General features: G+C 39.0%; 1 protein-coding gene and 1 long non-coding RNA gene across 3 annotated transcripts in view; both read right to left on the bottom strand.

Annotated features, from left to right (window-relative positions):
- LOC311081600 overlaps nt 1-20,826 on the bottom strand; it is a 444,005-nt gene that overhangs the window by 15,648 nt on the left and 407,531 nt on the right. The gene's annotated exons all lie outside the window — the stretch shown is intronic.
- LOC311081588 (stonustoxin subunit alpha-like) overlaps nt 984-20,826 on the bottom strand; it is a 37,647-nt gene continuing 17,804 nt past the window's right edge. The window contains exons 1-7 of one of the 2 annotated variants that reach the window (XM_084112130.1): nt 17,533-17,657; nt 15,430-15,542; nt 15,203-15,296; nt 7,639-7,731; nt 5,739-7,463; nt 1,843-1,878; nt 984-1,628 (exon numbers count right to left, since the gene is read on the bottom strand). In XM_084112130.1, coding sequence (XP_083968256.1) covers nt 1,096-1,628; nt 1,843-1,878; nt 5,739-7,463; nt 7,639-7,731; nt 15,203-15,296; nt 15,430-15,542; nt 17,533-17,542 — 2,604 coding nt within the window. In that variant the 5' untranslated portion in view covers nt 17,543-17,657 and the 3' untranslated portion in view covers nt 984-1,095. Of the gene's footprint in view, nt 1,629-1,842; nt 1,879-5,738; nt 7,464-7,638; nt 7,732-15,202; nt 15,297-15,429; nt 15,543-17,532; nt 17,658-20,826 lie in introns of those variants that run through there. The other variant, XM_084112131.1, reaches the window with a different exon arrangement.

The following is a 20,826-nucleotide window of genomic DNA, read 5'->3' as shown; positions in this document are numbered from 1 at the left end:
TTTTGCGAAAAAACAACAACTGGTTTAGGGTTTAGTCAGTCTTGTGAGGCGTCTTTTTCACATGAGGAGATTAACGTTACACACCGGCAGGCGGTTGGTGAGTAAACGAAAATGTGCGCTTTGGCGGAAGGATGGACAAAACGAATGGGCCGCCGATGTACGAGTTTTATGGGCCGTTAAGACAAAGACAAAAAAAATAGCCTATTAGATGTATCGGCCCAAAAAGCACGTCGGCCCACCGGGAATCTCCTAGCCTACATGCGTGGATGTCACACTTTAAATCCCACCTGATGCCTTTGACCATCCACTTATTTAGCTGCTGGCGCATCAATTGACATGCCATCTCCTTTTCCCTCTTTCTTTTTCTATTTTTAGTCCCGACAGCTTTTTTGCTTTATCCATCTTTTTCGACTCGTACCTGCTTGCTCAGCGCAGAAAAAACGGGGGTGCCCCCGCCTGCTCGCGATATTATTTTGTTAATAAATACGTTTTTACATACCTCACGGCGGATCCATTAGGCCTTGTGCTGCACCATGATCGTGACTCGATCGTGTGGCGCACTTCTTAATATTTAACTCCAGATGTAGTGTTAAAACACGCTTCTGAACACAATTGAATAAACTCCAAAATACAACACAAACAGGGAGTATCCCATAACACAAACTGTATTCAGAGTTAAAAAATAAACTCCAAAAATCTAACTCTTTCGCACTTTTTTGCCTAACTCGGGATTTTTCAACTCCAGAAATTTGCTGTGCATTAAATACACCTGGATTAAAATATGTTTAACAAATCCTACTTCTACATGATTTATAAATGATTGATGTGAAACTACTGTGAAACTAAATGAAGCTGATCTTCATCAACACAAACAGAGCTTGAGAAAAGCAGAGATACACACCGTCACACACACTGATGTCTATATGAGGATTTATTACACAGTTATTCTGACATGATATTTCACTGACAAAAGTTCAGCTGTGTAATGTAATAATGAGACAATAAGAGACTCTAGAACATCATCTCACTGTCACTGATTTATCATGCAGCTCAAAGCATTATGGGTAGAAGCTCTCATCAGGCTATTCTCATTCATCAACACAGATTCACTGATGATCCAGGATAAACCCTAAACCCTGGATAGAGCGGCTGAGTGAATGTGGTCTGGACTGTGTGTATGAGGCTCATTGTGTCTCCGCTGACGCTGTAGAAGGACAGAGTTCCTGCACTGTGATCCACATACACTCCTGTTCTCCTGCTGATGGGCTTTACAGGGAGTTTAGTCTCTATGTCATTGTGCCAGAATGAGTAACAGGAGGAAGAGCAGTCCAAACTCCAGGACTGATCATTAGATCCAAACTTACACTCATTTATTCGTCCCTTCCTGCTGATGCTCATATATGACACTGATATAGACACAGCATCAATCCCACTCCACTCAATCTCCCAGTAAGAGTGTTGTTCACTCATACTCTCTCTACACAACACCTGCTCCCACGCATCAAATCTGCCTGGATGATCAGGATACGACTGAAGCTCTGGGAAAGTGTTAGTAATCACTCTGTTCCCCTCAGACAGGTGGAGGTATTTATTCACTGTGTTCAGATCCAGAGTGAGCTGATGGGAATCTGATGGAGAGAAAACATACCAGAATCAGGAGTTATGAATCTGATCTTTTAATGTAGCTGAACTCTTCATGTTCAGTATATCAGCAGTGTCTCAGTGCAGTTTAATCATCATTCACATGATCAACTCTAAACTCTTCTGTCATGTTGTCTTTCAGCGTCTACAGGAAGAACATGAACACACTCTGTGAGTTTCTCTGCTTGTTTTCTGACTTACAATATAGGAAGTCACTCCTGGTCTTGGGATCAGTGGCTGTGGAAATCAACAGACATGAAGAGTGTGATTATCAAGTCAAGAGAAAGTGATCCTGCATCCATTAACCCTCAGGGGACCACAAACGCGCCCGCGCGTTTTGCTCGTTTTTTTTTTTTAGCAATGAAAATAAACACCAAATGCTCTGTTAATTTTGATCTTTCATTTTCGTGTAATACATCAATCGATCCTGTTCAGTTTCTATTTTTTTTCTGTATACTCACAATAAAAATAAAGTGTTTTGCTTTTTGACAAATAAAGAAAAATTAACATGATGCGATTTCTCCCTTCTCTCTGTCCGTGAACTCCCATTTGAAACGCGTTCGAAAATGATCTATAACTCCGCGAAAATTCAGTCAAACAGGCAAACAGACCCACGGGCATAAAGCTTGAGATCGCATCTGTTAAATGAAGTAACTTATATAAAAAACAAATATTCTCAGCTTCTGTAATCTGTATAAAAAGAGAGCGACTCCAGTCGACCTCATTAAGAGATCATTCACAGTAATGTGACCACTCCCCGGAGAGCGCGTGCTATTCAAACGCAAATTCTGAGAACTATTGAAGATCTGTGAAACGCCCATCAGCTGTAAACACAGCGCGTCGCGATCGAGTGAGGCATAATATAGCCTACCTTATGGAGAAACGATTCCTCAGAACAGTGCTGATATGAGGAGCAATATCTCCTGATATGAGGAGCAGATTCCGCTGAGGAGTGAGGTAGGCTGTTTTCTTTTCTCACGTGTGGAATAACGTTATGGAATAACGTTAGTGTAGGCCTATGCAAACCGCAAAAAGATGAATCGCATTTCTATAATATGACTCGCCTTTCTGTGAGATGAATGAAGGGTACATGTTTGTAAAGACTGTTTAGCCTAAATATGAATCGCGCGTCTGTGTGTGAAATAATAAACTGCTTTGCTATAGCCTACTGAGATGAGTAAAAATCCACTGGAATATGTTGAAAAAAATGTATTTGTATAAGCAACGTATTAAACTGCAAAAAAAATACTATTTTTTTCAAAAATAAATTCATAGACTAAGATGTTAGATGTTCCAATGTTGGCTATATTCAAACTAATGAATACATATGATAAAATGTAGGCCTATAATCTTTTTTCTTTTTTTTTTTACAAAGAAAGAGTACACTTGAAATATTGTTGAAATTGTAATTATTGTTGTAATTGTAACATTTTTAATAAAATAGCAAAACATATTTACAAGAGAAATGTAAGCGAAATCTTAAATGGTCAATATAAGTCTTCTTCTAAATACATCTTTTGTCCTTGTGGCTCAGTCAGTGTCACACCTGAATGAATGGCTCATTAGGCAGAGTCATTATGCAGAGTGGGTGGGGAGATTATGCAGAGATTATGCAATCTAAGGTGTAAACTACTCCTCCCCCTTGCATATTGGCTTTCCAAGCAAAACCTGTTTTACAGCATTTAAATCAATGTATTTTTTTTTGTGAACGATAAAGCAAAACTATTTTCACATAATTTTGAAGCTAGAACACAAAGGGAGAACATCCATTAGTCAAAAGTCTCGTGGACACATATTTAATATGTGTTTTGTGGTCTTAATTCAGCAACTTTCATTTTAATTTTTTCCAATAACCACGCATAAACATTATTCTCTTAAAAATACAAACATCTGCATACACGTTGCTCGCATATTATGGTAGCCCTGTTTGTGCTATATAGAGTGAATTTACACCTTTGCCATTAACATGTTTATAAATAACTGAAAAAAGCACAAATGTCAAGGCATGTCAGAACATCTCAAAGGCCCCAAAAACACAGTGGTCCCCTGAGGGTTAACACATGCAGAAATCCTCCAACACAGAAGATATTTAGAGATGTCTCTGCTGTTTACAGAGCCCAGAACCTGACACAGCCACTGTTGAGGGTTTGATATTATTGACATGTCACCATATTTGATTTGGCTTCTGCAGACATGAACTGAGCACAGATTTGATTTGAAAGAGAATAGGACTTAAATTTCACTTTGCTCATCATACAAAGTAATCATATCGCTTTATAAGACTTGGATGAAACCTCAACCTCCTTATTAGTCTTTTTCAAAGAGACATCAATAGATCAATAAATGTCTCATGCTCAATAATTGAATTAGCCTGTATTATAATTCTACTGCTTATTAGAATTTCTGTGAATACATGGAAGCCACATTTTATTAATAAGTTAAATCATAAAAATGCATCATTGATGTTTGGATTTAAATGCTGATTTCACTTAAATTCTTAAAGGGGTGGTGTGTATGTGTGTGTAACGATCACCAGCTGGCGTGCCTCTGAGAGTCACCAGAGGGCACTCCACACCAGACTGATCACATCACAAACTCAACTTCCCATCATGTCGCTTACCTGGGACTGATTGCACATACAACTGCAGCTCATCCACACTCATCTCATCCACCTGCAGCTCATTCACATACACCCATATAAACCTCTGTCACTCTTCAGTTCACTGCGAAGTATTGCATTGCCCCGGCGTACAATTTCTGAGCGTTTTCCCCGTGTTTGCTGAACGATCTCTGACCTTGGATTGTTTATATCGACTACTGATTCTTCTGCTGCCTACCTCGACTCGGACTGTTATATCGACCTCTGATTGTTCTGCTGCCTGTCTCGACCCGGATTGTTCTTTGGGACTGTGATTCCTGCCGCCTGCCTCGACCCTTGCCTGTTATCGACTTCTGCTTTGTGATTACCTCCGTTGTTCTGTCTGCCCCTGATTTACCCTGCCTGTTAAATATTCTAATAAAGCTGCAAATGGATCTTACTGCGTCCTCCACTTTGTAACAGTGTGAATGTGTTTCCAGGACCACAGAAAGATCCTAAAAAGGAACTCAGCAATTTTAGATCATACGATTTTCTTGTGGTGGGAGCTCTGGAAGTCAAAAGTGACTCAACATCCTCAGTTTAGAGATCAGAATCTATGAGCTGTTACCTTTCAGGGATAAGACCCAAAGTTTCCAATTCTCCAGCCAGAAAGTAAACTGCCCTCTGGAAGAGCAGTTTGGTTTCTGCCCAGAAACCAAGTGTGTATGTGAAGGTTTAGCTCAAAATACCCCACAGATATTCTTATATAGCATGTTAAAATTGACTCTTTTTGAGGGTGAGCAAAAACACACTGTTTTTTGTGTCTGTCCCTTTAAATGCAAATGAGCTGCTGCTCCCGGCACAGGGGGCGGAGCTCAAGTGTGTCCTTTTACCTCACACACACATGCACGGAAAATTTCAAAAACTTTTAGCCTTTTATGTTCAAACCGGAGTCAGACAATGATGGCAGAGAGTCTCAAGAAGAAGTGAAAACATGTAGAAGCAACAGGACATTTCTGAATGTTAGTTGGTGAATTTTTGTAGCTGATGTGGAGTTATCTTCTAGTCATTTCATACTCTTCTAGTATGAAATGCCATCATACAGTGGGTTTAAGTGTCAACAGTTTTTGTGTGTTAAGTTGATTATTTTTGTGTTTTGTTTATTATTGTTATTTTTTTTTATTTTATGTCAGTTTTAAATGTCATATTGGATTTCATACAGAGAAATGTAAGTTTTACTTGTTCAAGGTATGATTAAGTACACTAGCCTATATTAGACATCAAATACATAATATACTCTGTTCATGTTGTTACAAATAGTCCTTAAAGTTGCAAAGGAAATAAAACTTTCATATATATACACTCAAATGGGAAACACTTTACAACGTTACACGTTTATTAATAGCCACACCTGTTAGGAAATATTGTTATCAATACAAACATTGACTGTGTGAATGAAGCTAATTATATATTTGAAAAAAATATATTAATGCAAAAATGTTTTGCATATAACTCTCACCTGAAGACTGTATGGGGCCGATAGTGTCACTGGCTTCACTCACTCCCACTTTATCCACTATCCTGTAGCGGATCGAGTACTGCTTTCCAAACTCCAATCCAGTCAGATTAAAGACTTCCTCAGCGGTGTTTTTGATAATCCACTGTTCCTCAGCGGCAGAATCTGCTTTCTCCTGCTGGTACTCCACTCTGTACCTCACAGTTTCTCCAGTTGGGGACTTCTGCAGTTTCAGGGTCACACCGTGCTCCAGGACCTTCATCACTTTTGGTGGAGGAGGCTTCGACACAGGCTGGAACTGTGTGTCTGTCAGCTTCCCTGATTCATACAGATAGATAGAGGAGCCAGGATTGGAGGGATCAGAGATGGCAGAAATAATGAATCGATATCTCTTTTCATCTTTATTAGCCTCTGAAAAACTTCTGAAAAGAGATAAGTTCTCTCTCATCTTTGAGATGACATCAGGATCAGTGAACCACTTTCTGACAGATGCTAACGTGCTAGAATTGTGTTTCATTCCCACATCTAGCTCTTTGAACTCATCAGAATCCAGAAACATCTTCAGGGTTGAGAGATACGGGTCTTCATACTTCAGAGATGTGAAGGTCAAGCACACCACAACATCAATATCAGGATTAAAGAGGATGGTGTTGAGATGGTTTGAGTCTTCAGTATGGATTCCCTTCAGTATCTCGGTGTGAGAACTCAAGAGGTTAAGTTCAGCCTTTGCATGACCTAACCACTGGTAAAGCATGTCGGCATTAAAGGGGGAGCTGTGGTGGATCTTTAGGATGTCTTCCAATGACTTTTGCTCCATCTCTCCTCCTCGAATAGCAGGCAAGACCTTGGCCACTTCTTTCAGGAGCACCGTTTCGTAAATGCTAAATGAGCTCTGAAATAAACGGAGCCTCTCTTTGATGTCTTCCAATACATTTACCAGAGTTTTTCTGGAGAGGTCGTTGCATGTCCTCTGTACTTCTCCCAGCCCCTCTATTATATCTTCAGTGTTGGAAACCAGACGTGTGGTGATTTCTCTCTCCAACTGAGCTGCTTTTGTATCCAGTAGAGAAAGAGGATAGAGCCAGACTTTTATTGGAACTGCATTCTGTGGATTCTCCTTCAGTATAGTGGGGAGCTTCTTGTACACCTCTAGGGCCTCCATGAAAGTGGTGGGGTTCTGCTCAAGGCGGACGTCACCATAAAATGTGCAGGCGATATTCTCAGCCACTTTCTTTTGAGTATCTGTCATTTGTACAGCTCCTTGTCCCTCAATGGAAAATAGGGGAATATTCTTGACCATGACATTCAGTCTTCCCTCAATCTCCTGCTTTTCTTCGTCTTCTGTAAATGTCCGATCAAACACCATGAAGGCCTGAGCTCCGTATAGTACACCTGTGACCACATGAGTTGCAGTTTTCTGGTCAAAGACCTGAGGGTAGGTGATCTGACCCAGATGGCACATAGTGAGCTGGTCGAATCTTGTGCGTTCGCTGTAATACATAGTAACTCTGGACTGTTGGTTTGAGGATTTGGTGTCACGCAGGAACTTGGCAGATCCTTCCACCTCCACCAGCCCTCCCATGAAGCTGGCCTTCAGGGAAGCACTCACATCCAGGAGACTGGACTTACTAGAGAGAGAGTCGGAGCTACTGAACTTCAAATCTGTCCTTGGCTGTGGATGACTGTCCAAATCTTCTCTCAATGATTTCTTATCCCACAGAGTGACACCTGAAATGAGAAATTACTTTTTAAGTTATGTACGAGTAAGTGATGTACTGTTGAAGAAACATGCAGGTTTTATAGTGTTGTTACACAAGGATTTGTAATTAGTGATGCAATATTTGATGAAGAGGGGAAAATAAACTTGTAATTATTTATATATTTATTTAGGTTTGTAAAGCACCTGGAATGAAGGTATCCTTGCGGCAGTCATACAGCATACCAGGAAACAGAGGTCTTCCTAGAGCTGCCACTTCAATGGTCTGTGATGCCAGGGCTGCAGTAAATAACAAATAAAAGGTATAATTTATACTTAGAATATTTATCATATATTAACAAAATTATAGTAATGAATGAATGTAATGGATAGTAAATGAATGTAATGGATGGTAATGAATACTGTTTAACTCTTTACCCGCCAGCATTTTTGAAAAAAGTTGCCAGCCACTGCCAGCATTTTTGATCATTTTCACAAAATTTTCATGACCCACAGAATATTTTGTTGTATGAATATCTCAAACATGCAAAATTTCAAAAGAAAGAACACACCCTCTGCTTTAAAAAACAAAAAAGGTTTTATTCTAGCTTCATGCATTCCCTTTTAAGTAAAAAAAAGCAACAATTCGAGCAAAAAGCTGAGAAAATCGCATTTTTGTCAAAGACTACGTCTGGATCTAATTCAGAACGATGATCAAAACATAGATGGATAGAGTAGATTGAGTCAACACCCTCAAAGCTTGCAAAGTCCTATAGCTTGTCCTGGGTCGACTTTTCATTCGGTAACATTAGGCAGTTTTGATTAATGTGATATTTAATGTTGATGAATGAATGCTTCTGCTTCTTTTTCACCTGCGTTTTGATCAGGAGATGCGTAATATGCCCCCTACCGTAAAAAAGCCGGAAGTTTCCGCCAATGGCGGGGAAAGAGTTAATACTGAAGAAATCCATTTTAAAATAAAGATGCAAGCAGCAATATGGGGTCAAGCAAGCACTGAAGCCATAGCAAGCACATGGCATGGCAAAGAAAATGGTCAGAGGAAATACAGAATTAAACTTTTGACCTTCAGGTCAGTATAATTATATCATATAAAATGCTTAATTTGCATGTACACATTTAAAAGACGCTTTTATCCAAAGCAACTTACAATAGAGTCTCTTACATCAATTACCAGAGCGAGCTGTGCTTGCACCTCCTATTCAGGCAGATGCAGCAGTTCCTGCTCTGGGCAGAAACCAAACTGCTCTCCCAGAGGGCAATTTACTTTCTGGCTGGAGAATTGGAAACTTTGGGTCTTATCCCTGAAAGGTAACAGCTCGTAGATTCTCTAAACTGAGGATGTTGAGTCACTTTTGACTTCCAGAGCTCCCACCTCAAGAAAATCGTATGATCTAAAATTGCTGAGTTCCTTTTTAGGATCTTTCTGTGGTCCTGGAAAGTTTTTTTTATTATTAGAGGCTCCATTTGAGCTCTTAGAGTCAGCCTCAGAGAGGCTTCTCACTTTTAAGTACTAAAGAAATTCTATTTTTGTCAAAAATAAAGTCATCAACTAAGATGTTAGCTGTTCCAATGTTGGCAATATTCAAACTAATGAATACATATGATAAAATGTGCCTATAATCTTTTTTTTTTTTACAAAGAAAGAGTACACTTGAAATATTGTTGAAATTGTAATTATTGTTGTAATTGTAACCTTTTTAATAAAATAGCAAAACATATTTACAAGATAGATGTAAGCAAAATCTTAAATGGTCAATATAAGTCTTCCTCTAAATATATCTTTTGTCCTTGCATTGTGGCTCAGTCAGTGTCACACCTGAATGAATGGCTAATTATGCAGAGTGGGTGGTGCATTGTATTCTCAGGTGTAAACCACTCCTTGTTCACGCCCCCCTCGCATATTGGCTTTCCAAGCAAAACCTGTCTTACACAATTTAAATCAATGTATTGTTTTAATGTGAACGAAAAAGCAAGACTATTTTCACATCATTTTGAAGCCAGAACTCGAAGCGACAACATCCATTAGTCAAAAGTCTTATTGACACATATTTAGTATGTGTTTTGTGGCCTTATTTCAGCAACTTTCTTTTTTTTTTTTTCAATAACTACGCATAAACATTATTCTCTTAAAAATACAAACATCTACATGCATGTTGCTCACATATTATGGTAGCCCTGTTTGTGCTATATAGAGTGAATTTACACCTTTGCCATTATCATGTTTATAAATAACTGAAAAAAGCACAAATGTCAGGGCATGTCAAAACATCCCAAGGGCCCCAAAAACACCTTAGACCCCAGAGGGTTAAAAGCTGCTAGATCTGCTTATTTTTCAACCCTATTAGAAGAAAATAAACAAAACCCTAGGTATATATTTGAAACGGTGGCTAAACTAACAAAAAATAAAGCTTCAAGCCCAGAAGTTTCCAAGCAGCACAGCAGTAATGACTTTATGAAATTCTTCACTTATAAGATTGATAATATCAGGGACAAAATTATAACTATGCAACCGTCTACTACAGTATTGCATCAGGCAGTGCATTGTAGTCTCCCTGAGGAAAAATTTGATTAATTCGTTGCTATAGGAGAGGAAGAATTTTGCAAACTCGTAAATTCATCTAAATCAACAACATGTATGTTAGACTCTATTCCGACTAAGCTACTGAAAGAGATGCTTCCAGAGGTCATAGATCCTCTTCTTAACCCTCTGGGGACCAAAAACGCGCCCGCGCGTTTTGCTCGTTTTTTTTTTTTAGCAATGAAAATAAACACTAAATGCTCTGTTAATTTTGATCTTTCATTTTCGTGTAATACATCAATCGATCCTGTTCAGTTTCTATTTTTTTTCTGTATACTCACAATAAAAATAAAGTGTTTTGCTTTTTGACAAATAAAGAAAAAATAAGATGATGCGATTTCTGCCTTCTCTCTGTCAGTAAACTCCCGTTTGAAACGCGTTCGAAAATGATCTATAACTCCGCGAAAATTCAGTCAAACAGGCAAACAGACCCACGGGCATAAAGCTTGAGATCGCAGCTTTTAATTGAAGTCATTTATATAAAAAACAAATATTCTTAGTTTCTGTAATCTGTATACAAAGAGAGCGACTCCAGTCGACCTCATTACGAGATGATTCACAGTAATTTGACCACTCCCCGGAGAGCGCGCGCTATTCAAATGCAAATTCTGAGAACCATTTCAGTCTGTGAAACGCCCCCACATCAGCTGTAAACAAAGCGCGTCGCGAGCATGGTTGCGAGTGAGACATTATAGCCTTTATGGAGAAAAGTTTCCACAGTGCTGATGAGGCGAAATATCTCCTGATATGAGCAGCAGATCGCGCTGAGGAGTGAGGTAGGCTGTTTTCTTTTCTCAAGTGTGGAATAACGTTATAACGTTAGTGTAGGCCTGTAAACCGCAAAAAGATGAATCGCATTTCTATAATATGACTCGCGTTTCTGTGAGATGAATGAAGGGTACATATTTGTAAAGAGTGTTTAGCCTAAATATGAATCGCGTGTCTGTGTGTGAAAGAATAAACTGCTTTGCCATAGCCTACTGAGATGAAATAAAATGTATTTGTATAAGCAACGTAAATTAACATTTATATGCCCTGATATTTCAATAAAACAACGTTAGTCAGGCGTTAGTCACACTATTTTTGTCAAAAATAAAGTCATAGACTAAGATGTTAGATGTTCCAATGTTGGCTATATTCAAACTAATGAATACATATGATAAAATGTAGGCCTATAATCTTTTTTTTCTTTCTTTCTTTTTTTTTTACAAAGAAAGAGTACACTTGAAATATTGTTGAAATTGTAATTATTGTTGTAATTGTAACATTTTTAATAAAATAGCTAAACATATTTACAAGATAGATGTAAGCGAAATCTTAAATGGTCAATATAAGTATTCTTCTATATAGGCATTGTCCTTGCATTGTGGCTCAGTCAGTGTCACACCTGAATGAATGGCTAATTATGCAGAGTCATTATGCAGAGTGGGTGGGACAACCCAGGTGTAAACTACTCCTTCACGCCCCCCTCGCATATTGGCTTTCCAAGCAAAACCTGTTTTACACCATTTAAATCAATGTATTTTTTTTTGTGAACGATAAAGCAAGACTATTTTCACATAATTTTGAAGCCAGTACTCAAAGGTACAACATCAATTAGACAAAAGTCTTGTGGACACATATTTAATATGTGTTTTGTGGTCTTAATTCAGCCACTTTCATTTTTATTTTTTCCAATAACCACGCATAAACATTTTTCTCTTAAAAATACAAACATCTACATACACGTTGCCCGCATATTTTGGTAGCCCTGTTTGTGCTATATAGAGTGATTTTACACCTTTGCCATTAACATGTTTATAAATAACTGAAAAAAGCACAAATTTCAAGGCATGTCAGAACATCTCAAGGGCTCCAAAAACACCTTGGTCCCCAGAGGGTTAATATCATTAATTCGTCTTTGTCTCTAGGATACGTACCAAAAAACTTTAAGCTGGCTATGATTAAACCGCTTGTTAAAAAAACGCAACTTGATCCTACAGAATTAGTCAATTACAGGCTGATCTCGAATCTACCTTTTCTGTCAAAGATATTAGAAAAAGCAGTATTTTCACAACGGTGTTCCTTTCTTGAAAGAAATGATATCTGTGAGGATTTTCAGTCCGGATTTAGACCGTACCATAGTACTGAGACTGCTCTCGTTAGAGTCACAAATGATTTGCTCTTATCATCCGATCGTGGTTGTATCTCTCTATTAGTGTTACTTGATCTTAGTGCTGCATTTGACACTATTGACCACAACATTCTTTTAAATAGACTAGAAAACTATGTTGGCATTAGTGGAATTGCACTAGCATGGTTTGAATCATACTTATCTGATCGTTATCAGTTTGTAGCAGTAAATGAAGAGATGTCTCATTGATCACAAGTTCAGTATGGCGTACCACAAGGCTCAGTACTAGGACCGCTGCTGTTCACTCTGTACATGCTACCCTTAGGAGATATCATTAGGAAGCATGGAATTAGCTTTCACTGTTATGCCGACTATTATACTGATCAAAGAGGTCAAAGTATATAGAGCTAGATCTGAGTATATACAAATATACTCAGCTCTATATTTCTTCAAAACCTAACAAAACTTACCAATTCACAAAATTAACGGAATGCATAGCTGTATAAAAAATTGGATGACTAGTAATTTCCTACTTCTAAATTCTGAAAAACAAAGATTCTAATTATTGGACAAAAAACTTCCTCACGTAATAACCTAGAATACTGTCTAACACTTGATGACTGCTCTGTTAAGTCTTCGTCGTCGGTTAGGAACCTGGGTGTGTGTGTGTGCTCTTTGATACCAATCTTTCATTTGAAAGTCACGTGTCTAGTATCTGTAAAAAAGCATTTTTCCATCTTAAAAATATATCTAAATTACGTCATATGCTCTTATTGACAAATGCGGAACAATTAGTTCATGCGTTCATGACATCAAGGCTAGATTATTGTAATGCTCTACTGGGTGGTTGCCCTGCACGCTTAATAAACAAACTACAGCTGGTCCAAAACGCAGCAGCTCGAGTTCTTACCAGAACCAGGAAGTATGACCATATTAGCCCAGTTCTGTCAAAACTGCACTGGCTCCCTATTAAACATCGCATCAATTTTAAAATATTGCTGATTACTTACAAAGCACTAAATGGTTTAGCTCCGCAGTACTTGAGCGAGCTCTTAACGCATTATAGTCCTTCACGTCTATTGCGATCTCAAAATTCCGGCCAGTTGATAATACCTAGAATATCAAAATCGACTGCTGGCGGTAGATCCTTTTCTTATTTAGCACCAAAACTCTGGAACAATCTTCCTAACATTGTCCGGGAAGCAGACACACTCTGTCAGTTCAAAGCAAGATTAAAGACACATCTCTTTGACCTAGCATTCACATAATACATTATAGACTTCTATAATTCAATGTTAGGCTGCATAGATTAGGTCAGCCGGAACCAGGAACACTTCCCATAAATCCTGATGTACTCGTTACATCATGAGAATGGCATCTACGCTAATTTTAGTGTCTTTGTTTATCCCGAGGTTTTCCCGCAGCCTGCCGGATCCGGGCCGTATCCAGATCTGACGAAGGACCTTCGCCTGGACCCGATGACAACGCAGTGCTGAAGTGCCAACTAGTCTCTCCCTATGGAGGATCCCTTTACCACTCCAGATAAAGCATTTTTGGGAAAATTCGTTTCGCGTACCTACCCCGAAGTGATAAAATAAAATAAAATTCTATATCAAAATTGGTAGGGAAAACCCGGTACTTTGTTTAGGCTTGGTCTGTGGGGAATTACAAACCTGCGCACATATATTCAAACGCACATAACTATAGAACCAATTCTTAATGCGCATGTGAACGCCATCAGCGTTTCTCACACGTCAAAGTCTGTATAGAGAGGATGGTGTCGTCTTAGCGGCCCTAACAAATAATTGTTAAGACGGAAGCAAATCAATCAAAACTAACTTTAGCTGGAAAATAACTTTATTAAAGAACCGCTATAAAGCCAAAACAAATCTGTTACCATAAATTATACGTTTATCTCTGTAAAGCTGCTTTGAAACAATCTACATTGTTAAAAGCGCTATATAAATGAAGATGACTTGACTTGCATTGACATTGCTCAAAAGAGTAGGAGATCTGTCGGCCCTGTCAGTAGCTTCCTCCTGCTTAGACTTTCCCCCAGGTATGATCAGAGCTATTTTGCACACCTCCTGTAATCGGCCACCCTGTCGTACTTCCCTTCGCCGCATGAATTGCTGTAGCAATAGAGAGACTGCATCTACTATATCCAGTCCAGGCTCTTAGGATTTATGTCGGGCCAGTGGCGTACATTCTCCCAGTTTTTTTGCAAGTGTGGATATATGCAGGTTGGAGTAACGAGCATTAAGAAAGGTTGGGGCATGCCGAATGGTAGGGGCGCGGAGAAGGGTCTTTAATATTGGTCGTGAAAGTTGTCGGCCAAGGTGTGCGGCAGGGTTAGTTTCTGATGTAGCAATTGACCTGTCGGCACACCTCCTTTCTGCACGCTCATTGCTCCAACCTGCAGCTACCCCTGTCTTGTTTTCTGGTCTGCTTTAGTAACACAGTCACCAAGCAGTGTCTTGTCCCACTGGATTATAGATGCTATCGCTCTGTCCTATGAGGCTCTCGTAATGGCTTTGCCTCTGGAAATCCACAAGGAGTATAGCATCTTCTATAGCTCTATCTAGGGGTGAGCCCTTAAATAAGGTTTGTGCTGCAGCCGGCTGGCCCTCTCCGCACACATTACTCAGGACTTACAGTATGGACATGGGCTCAACCCCAGGGTCACAGGTCCTTCAGGGTTTGCCAAGTCATGTCTGCATTCAACAGTTGTCTGTGTCAGTATTACACAGCCTTGTTGGGCAGGCAATCTTCCTCAGTGTGGCAGCGTTGGTAATGACATTCCCATAGTGTCAATGCCATGACAGCGTTGATTTCCCTTCGAAAGGGAACGCCTCAGGTTATGCTTGTAACCTGGTTCCCTGAAAGGGGAACTAGATGCTGTCATGGCGTTGACACTATGGGAATGTCATTACCGACCCCTCTTAGGGAACTGGGTTACAAACGTAACCTGAGACGATTTTTCCTTCAAATGATATTGAATCTGTGCAGTGATATTTTTGATAGCACATTCACATTTTGTAACAACATTTCAATCTTACCTGGATGTTTTTTGTCTTCGTCTGCTAAGAAATGAAGTCCTCTGGTGTCTTTGTTTAAAACCTGAAGTTCATCAGGTTTGGGTTGTAACACTTCCTATTTTTGAAGGAATGGTTCATAAAATAATTTTCAAAAAAAAAAAAAAACTTCCACAAAGATTTTTTATCTTTTAATCTCATGAAATTCATCTGGTTACACTTGCACATTTTGTCTGAGGGAGTGCACTTACCTGTGCATTCACCACAGCTAGGGTCGCCAACCATAGATATGTACAGTAGATGTAGCTCGGCTGATTCAGGTATGTCAAAAGTACCGCCATCTTGGAATCGTCAACAAGGAGACCTGTTTGAATGTCAGTGTGAAGGAGATGCCTGTCACAACCTTGTCTTGTTTAGTTTCATTGTCATATTCTGCTTAGTTTTCCCTGTCACCATATGTTCTTGTTTTTTGTTTGTTGTTTCTTAAGTGTTCCTCTCTAATTATTTATAGTTATAGGCTGCCTGTATTTTTCCTATAAAATAAAGGTAAAGGTAAACTTATTATTATTATTACTATATTATATTTATTCTTAAATACTGTAATTTTATAATAATGAAATGGTGTTATTACTACAATTATAATTATTTTTTATATATATTTTTTATTTAGTACTACTACTAATATTAATCATAATAATTATTATTAGTCATATTGATCTATAAGCATCCATTTTTTGGGGCCAAATTGTGCAACCCTAAAAGTAGGCACAACAAACCTGGTGTTCTTTATCATTTTTTGTGAATGTTTAATCTCAATTTTCACCACAGTTTAGCCAGATTTCCCCCCTTAATTGTGCAGCCGTAGTTGCTCCTGATATCAGCTTGTTCACAGTTGTTTTGTTGTTGTTTTTTACAGGAACCAGATGCCACTGATGAGTCCTGCTGACTCAAACTTTCACACGAGTCTTTAAACTGTTTTCTCAGATCAAGTCAAGTCAACCTTTATTTTTTATAACACATTTAAAAAGAAACAGAAGTTGACCCAAAGTGTTTTACAGATCAAGTAAGAATAAAAAAACACATTTAAATACAACATCATACATTCTATCAGCTTCAAAAACCCATTTCATGATCTATTCAAATGCCAAAAAAAAGAGATATGTTTTTAAAGAAGACTTAAAAATGGCTAGCGAGGAAGATGACCTCACATAGAAAGGAAGACTAATCCATCATTTCTGACCCTTCACCGAAAAGGCACGGTCACCCTTAGATTTATAACAGCAACGAGGAACTGTCAATAGCAATTGGTCAGAAGACCTGAGTGCTCTAGTTGGAGAGTCTGGGCATACACTGAGGAGGAGTAAGATTCTATGTAATCTTGTATTATCCTCGCAGCATGTCAGTTATGTTGTGATGCGCTATGAATTTATTGCATGGCAATATGCATGGATGAAATTATTGCATGGCAAATGAATTATACATTTTATAATAAAAGTAGACTTTCCATAATAATAATAATAATACAATAATACAAATAATAATTTTATATAAAAAATGAAAATGCTAAATCCTCTTGATATTGATAGCTGATGCTTGTTTTGACAATATCTCTGGATACACAATATCATGGTCTATTGGTGCAACCCCGTCAACGGGGGTTTATCGCACATATTTCACACGTATAGTGTGAGCAGTGAAGTCACAGCTCGATGATCGGACCGTATAGTGTGAGCACATAAAACGTGAGCTTTGGCTTTACATCGCATGAGATCTACTCATTCAGTCTGAGTAGGTAACTTTGCTGAAATCGCACGGTGTATGCCTGCCTTAAGGGTGTAAAAGGTCACTTATATATTTGGGTGCGAGACCAATAGTGCCTTGTAAACAAAAGTAAAAAATTTTAAATCAACCCTGAATTTCACTGGAAGCCAGTGTAGAGATACTGTCACAGTGTCTGGTTTGTGTTTCCTCGGGTGTCCACTAGAGGTCTCTTCCCCATACGTTCACCTTTACTTATAGAACTGCATTTCCCATGATCCTTTGTCTGTTCTCATCACTCATCATTGCACGCAGCTATTCCCCATTACATTGTTAGTTTCTGTGTATTTATAGCCTGTCTGGTTAGTGTTTGTCACGGAGTTGTTGTTGAATGTCATGCTACACTTCCAAAGTCTGTTTCTCGCCTGTTCTTGTTTTGGTTCTTGTTTATTTTGTGTTATTGTTTATTGGACTGATTAATGGATTTCGACCCTGGCATGGATGACTATGATTCTGATTACTTTGATTTTGACCTTTGCATGGATGACAAAGAATTGGATTGCCCTAACAATAAATATACTGCTAATGGATCTTACCATTTCCCATGTGTGTTCCGTGACAGAACGACTCCGTCCACTAATAGATCCAGCAGTATGGACTTTCGTGGATCTTCCCCAACCGCCCATAGGGGGAGTTCACAGGTTGAAGAGATCCCCCCCCCCGTATGAACATTTTTCAGTGCCTGGCATTGTGGGCCCGCCAGACTGAGGAGGCCATGGCGGTCAACAGCCCAGAGCTCCCTTTGCCGCTGGTCCTGTCCAGCCCGAAGCCTGCACCTCGCCATAAGAAACGGCAGAGGAGGAGGAGGAAGACTTTCTGTCTCCCTAAAATCCCGGAGATCGTCCCCGTACTGTCCGCTGTCGTCCAGGAGGTCGTTCCCGTGCAGCCCGCTGTCGTCCAGGAGGTCGTTCCCGTGCAGTCCGCTGTCATCTCGAAGATCATCTCGGAGCTGCCCACCATCAGTCCTGCCACGGTAAAGAGGGCTGTCTTCCTCTTTTATGCAGTGGCAGTACTACATGCATGAAGGAGACACAGCACATCTGCCGATCCAGAGACTGTTCAGGTCACGTCTGCCGAGCCAGTGTCTCAAATTGTGCATACACAAATTCCAAGTCAGTAAGGGAAAGGAAAGTTTTTATTTTAGCAATTGATCTCAGATGGTAAAAACTACTCTTTACAACAGCACTGATCTGCTTATTGAAAAGTAGAGAGTCAAAAATCACTCCAAGGTTCCTCACATGATCTTGTGAGTTCAACGATAACGGGCCTAACTGGACAGCTAGGCCAGGTTAACGAGACAAGAAGGAACCTAAGATCAAGACTTCAGTTTTGCTCTCATTTAATTGCTCTCAATTAGCCAGCCAATGTTTGACATCTTTAAAACAATTTAAGGCATTTTCAGATAAGCAATTTTTGTCTATACTCACTGGGAAATAAAATTGGGAATCATCGGCATAATAATGATAGGATATGATGTACTTCTGAAAGATAAAGCTAAGGGGAAGCATATACAATGAAAATAACAGGGGTCCCAAAGTTAACCCCTGAGGGACACTACATAGTAGCTGAGCCGGAAAAGTTTCCCAAATTCACAGAGAATGTCCTTTCTTTTAGAGAGGATGGAAACCACTGGAGGGTTGTCCCCTGCATGCACACCATACATTAAAAGACTATCATTGTTGACTGTATCGAACTAAGCAGAATATAATTTGTGACCTTCAATAATGCAGATTCAGTGCTGTGCAACATATGTGAAACCAGACAGAAATGTATCCAAAATGTTAAATGTATTTAGATAAGGGTAGAGCTGGGAATAAACAACTCTCTCCAAAATCTTTGACATGAGAGGCAGTTTGGAGATTGGCGGTCTGTAGTTCTCATGTATTGCCAATGTAACAGGTCAAAGAATGACAAGTATTTTTGCAACCTTTCATCTTTTATTTTCTATTGTTTGTGAGTTTATTTCACCAAAATATTGTATTGTTCAGTCATGTCACGGTAGCTTATAGGTATTGGGAGAGTAATTTGTTATGTAAGTGCACTCTCTATTGGATGTGAGATCATATACTGATTTTTCGCGTTCTTTTCTCAGTCTGCATTCTACTTGATTGAGAGAGGTATGTGTTTGCGTCAGCCAGGCCCGGGGTGGGTAATCGGCCGCTTCTCTTTTGGGCCGGTCGAGGAAATATATATATTTTTTTTTCACATTTGTCACATTAGTTACATTAGGCTACACGCTCTGCATTCTGACACTGCAGCGCGCAGCCGCTGCATGGGTTGTACCATGTGAGCCTCAATTATCACCCCGCAAGAACAACTACAGTGCTTTACAACTATAGAACAAAAAGAGCACTTCATCTAAACCAACAACATGTTTATTAGATCCTATACCCACTAAACTACTGAAAGAAGTGTTACATATAGTGGAAGAGCCTCTCCTCAATATTATTAACAAATTTTTATCTTTAGGTCATGTTCCAAGAACATTTAAACTGGCAGTTATAAAACCTCTCATTAAGAAACCACAATTAGACCCACATAATCTAGCAAATTATAGACCCATTTCAAATCTACCTTTTATGTCTAAAATACTAGAAAAAGTTGTGTCCGCCCAACTGGGCTCTTTCTTGCAAGAAAATGACATCTATGAAAAGTTTCAGTCTGGATTCAGACCGCACCATAGCACTGAAACTGCGCTCGTTAAAATCACAAATTATTTACTTTTAGCTTCTGACCAAGGCTGTATCTCAATACTAGTTTTACTTGATCTTAGTGCTGCGTTCAATACTATAGATCATACAATACTCTTAGATCGACTACAAAATTATACTGGTGTTCAAGGACAAGCTTTAAGCTGGTTCAGATCATACCTATCTGACCGCTACCATTTTGACTATTTAAATGGAGAAAAATCGATCATAACTCCAGTAAACTATGGAGTGCCGCAGGGATCTGTGTTAGGCCCTCTGCTATTCTCAATATATATGCTGCCACTTGGAAATATTATAAGGAAACATGGAATTAGTTTCCATTGTTATGCTGATGACACTCAAATCTATATTTCATCACGGCCGGATGAAAACGCTAAATTATCCAAATTGACAGAGTGCGTTAAAGATATAAAAGATTGGATGATGTTCAATTTTCTTTTATTAAATCCAGACAAGACAGAGGTACTACTTATCGGTTCAAAAAACCGCCTACAAAACCTCGCTCACTACAACTTTAACATAGTAGGATGTCCTGTTACTTTATCCTCTACAGTAAAAGACCTGGGTGTTATACTCGACTGTAACCTGTCTTTTCAAAATCATATTTCATATGTTACAAGAACAGCCTTTTTCCACCTTAGAAACATTGCTAAGCTACGTAATATGCTATCAGTTTCTGATGCAGAAAAGTTAGTTCATGCATTCATGACCTCGAGACTAGATTACTGTAATGCTTTATTATTAGCCGGTTGTCCTGCATCCTCAATAAACAAGCTACAGTTAGTCCAAAATGCCGCCGCTAGAGTTCTTACTAGATCAAGAAAATATGATCATATAACACCGATTTTAACATCACTACATTGGTTACCTATAAAGTTCTGTATTAATTACAAGGTATTGCTACTGACTTATAAAGCCCTAAACGTCTTAGCTCCAGTCTATTTAACGGATCTTCTATCGCCCTATAATCCATCGCGCTCTTTAAGATCACTAAATTCAAGGCTTTTGGTCATACCTAGGATATCTAGGTCCACCAAAAGAGGGAGAGCATTTTCATATTTAGCTCCAAAACTCTGGAATAGTCTTCCTGATACTGTCCGTTGCTCAGACTCGCTCTCC

Source organism: Abramis brama (assembly GCF_963993115.1).
Source record: "Abramis brama genome assembly, chromosome: 4".
Lineage (NCBI taxonomy): Eukaryota > Metazoa > Chordata > Actinopteri > Cypriniformes > Leuciscidae > Abramis > Abramis brama.
The sequence above is the reverse complement of the archived record's forward strand: the minus strand, read 5'-3'. Positions and strand labels throughout refer to the sequence as shown.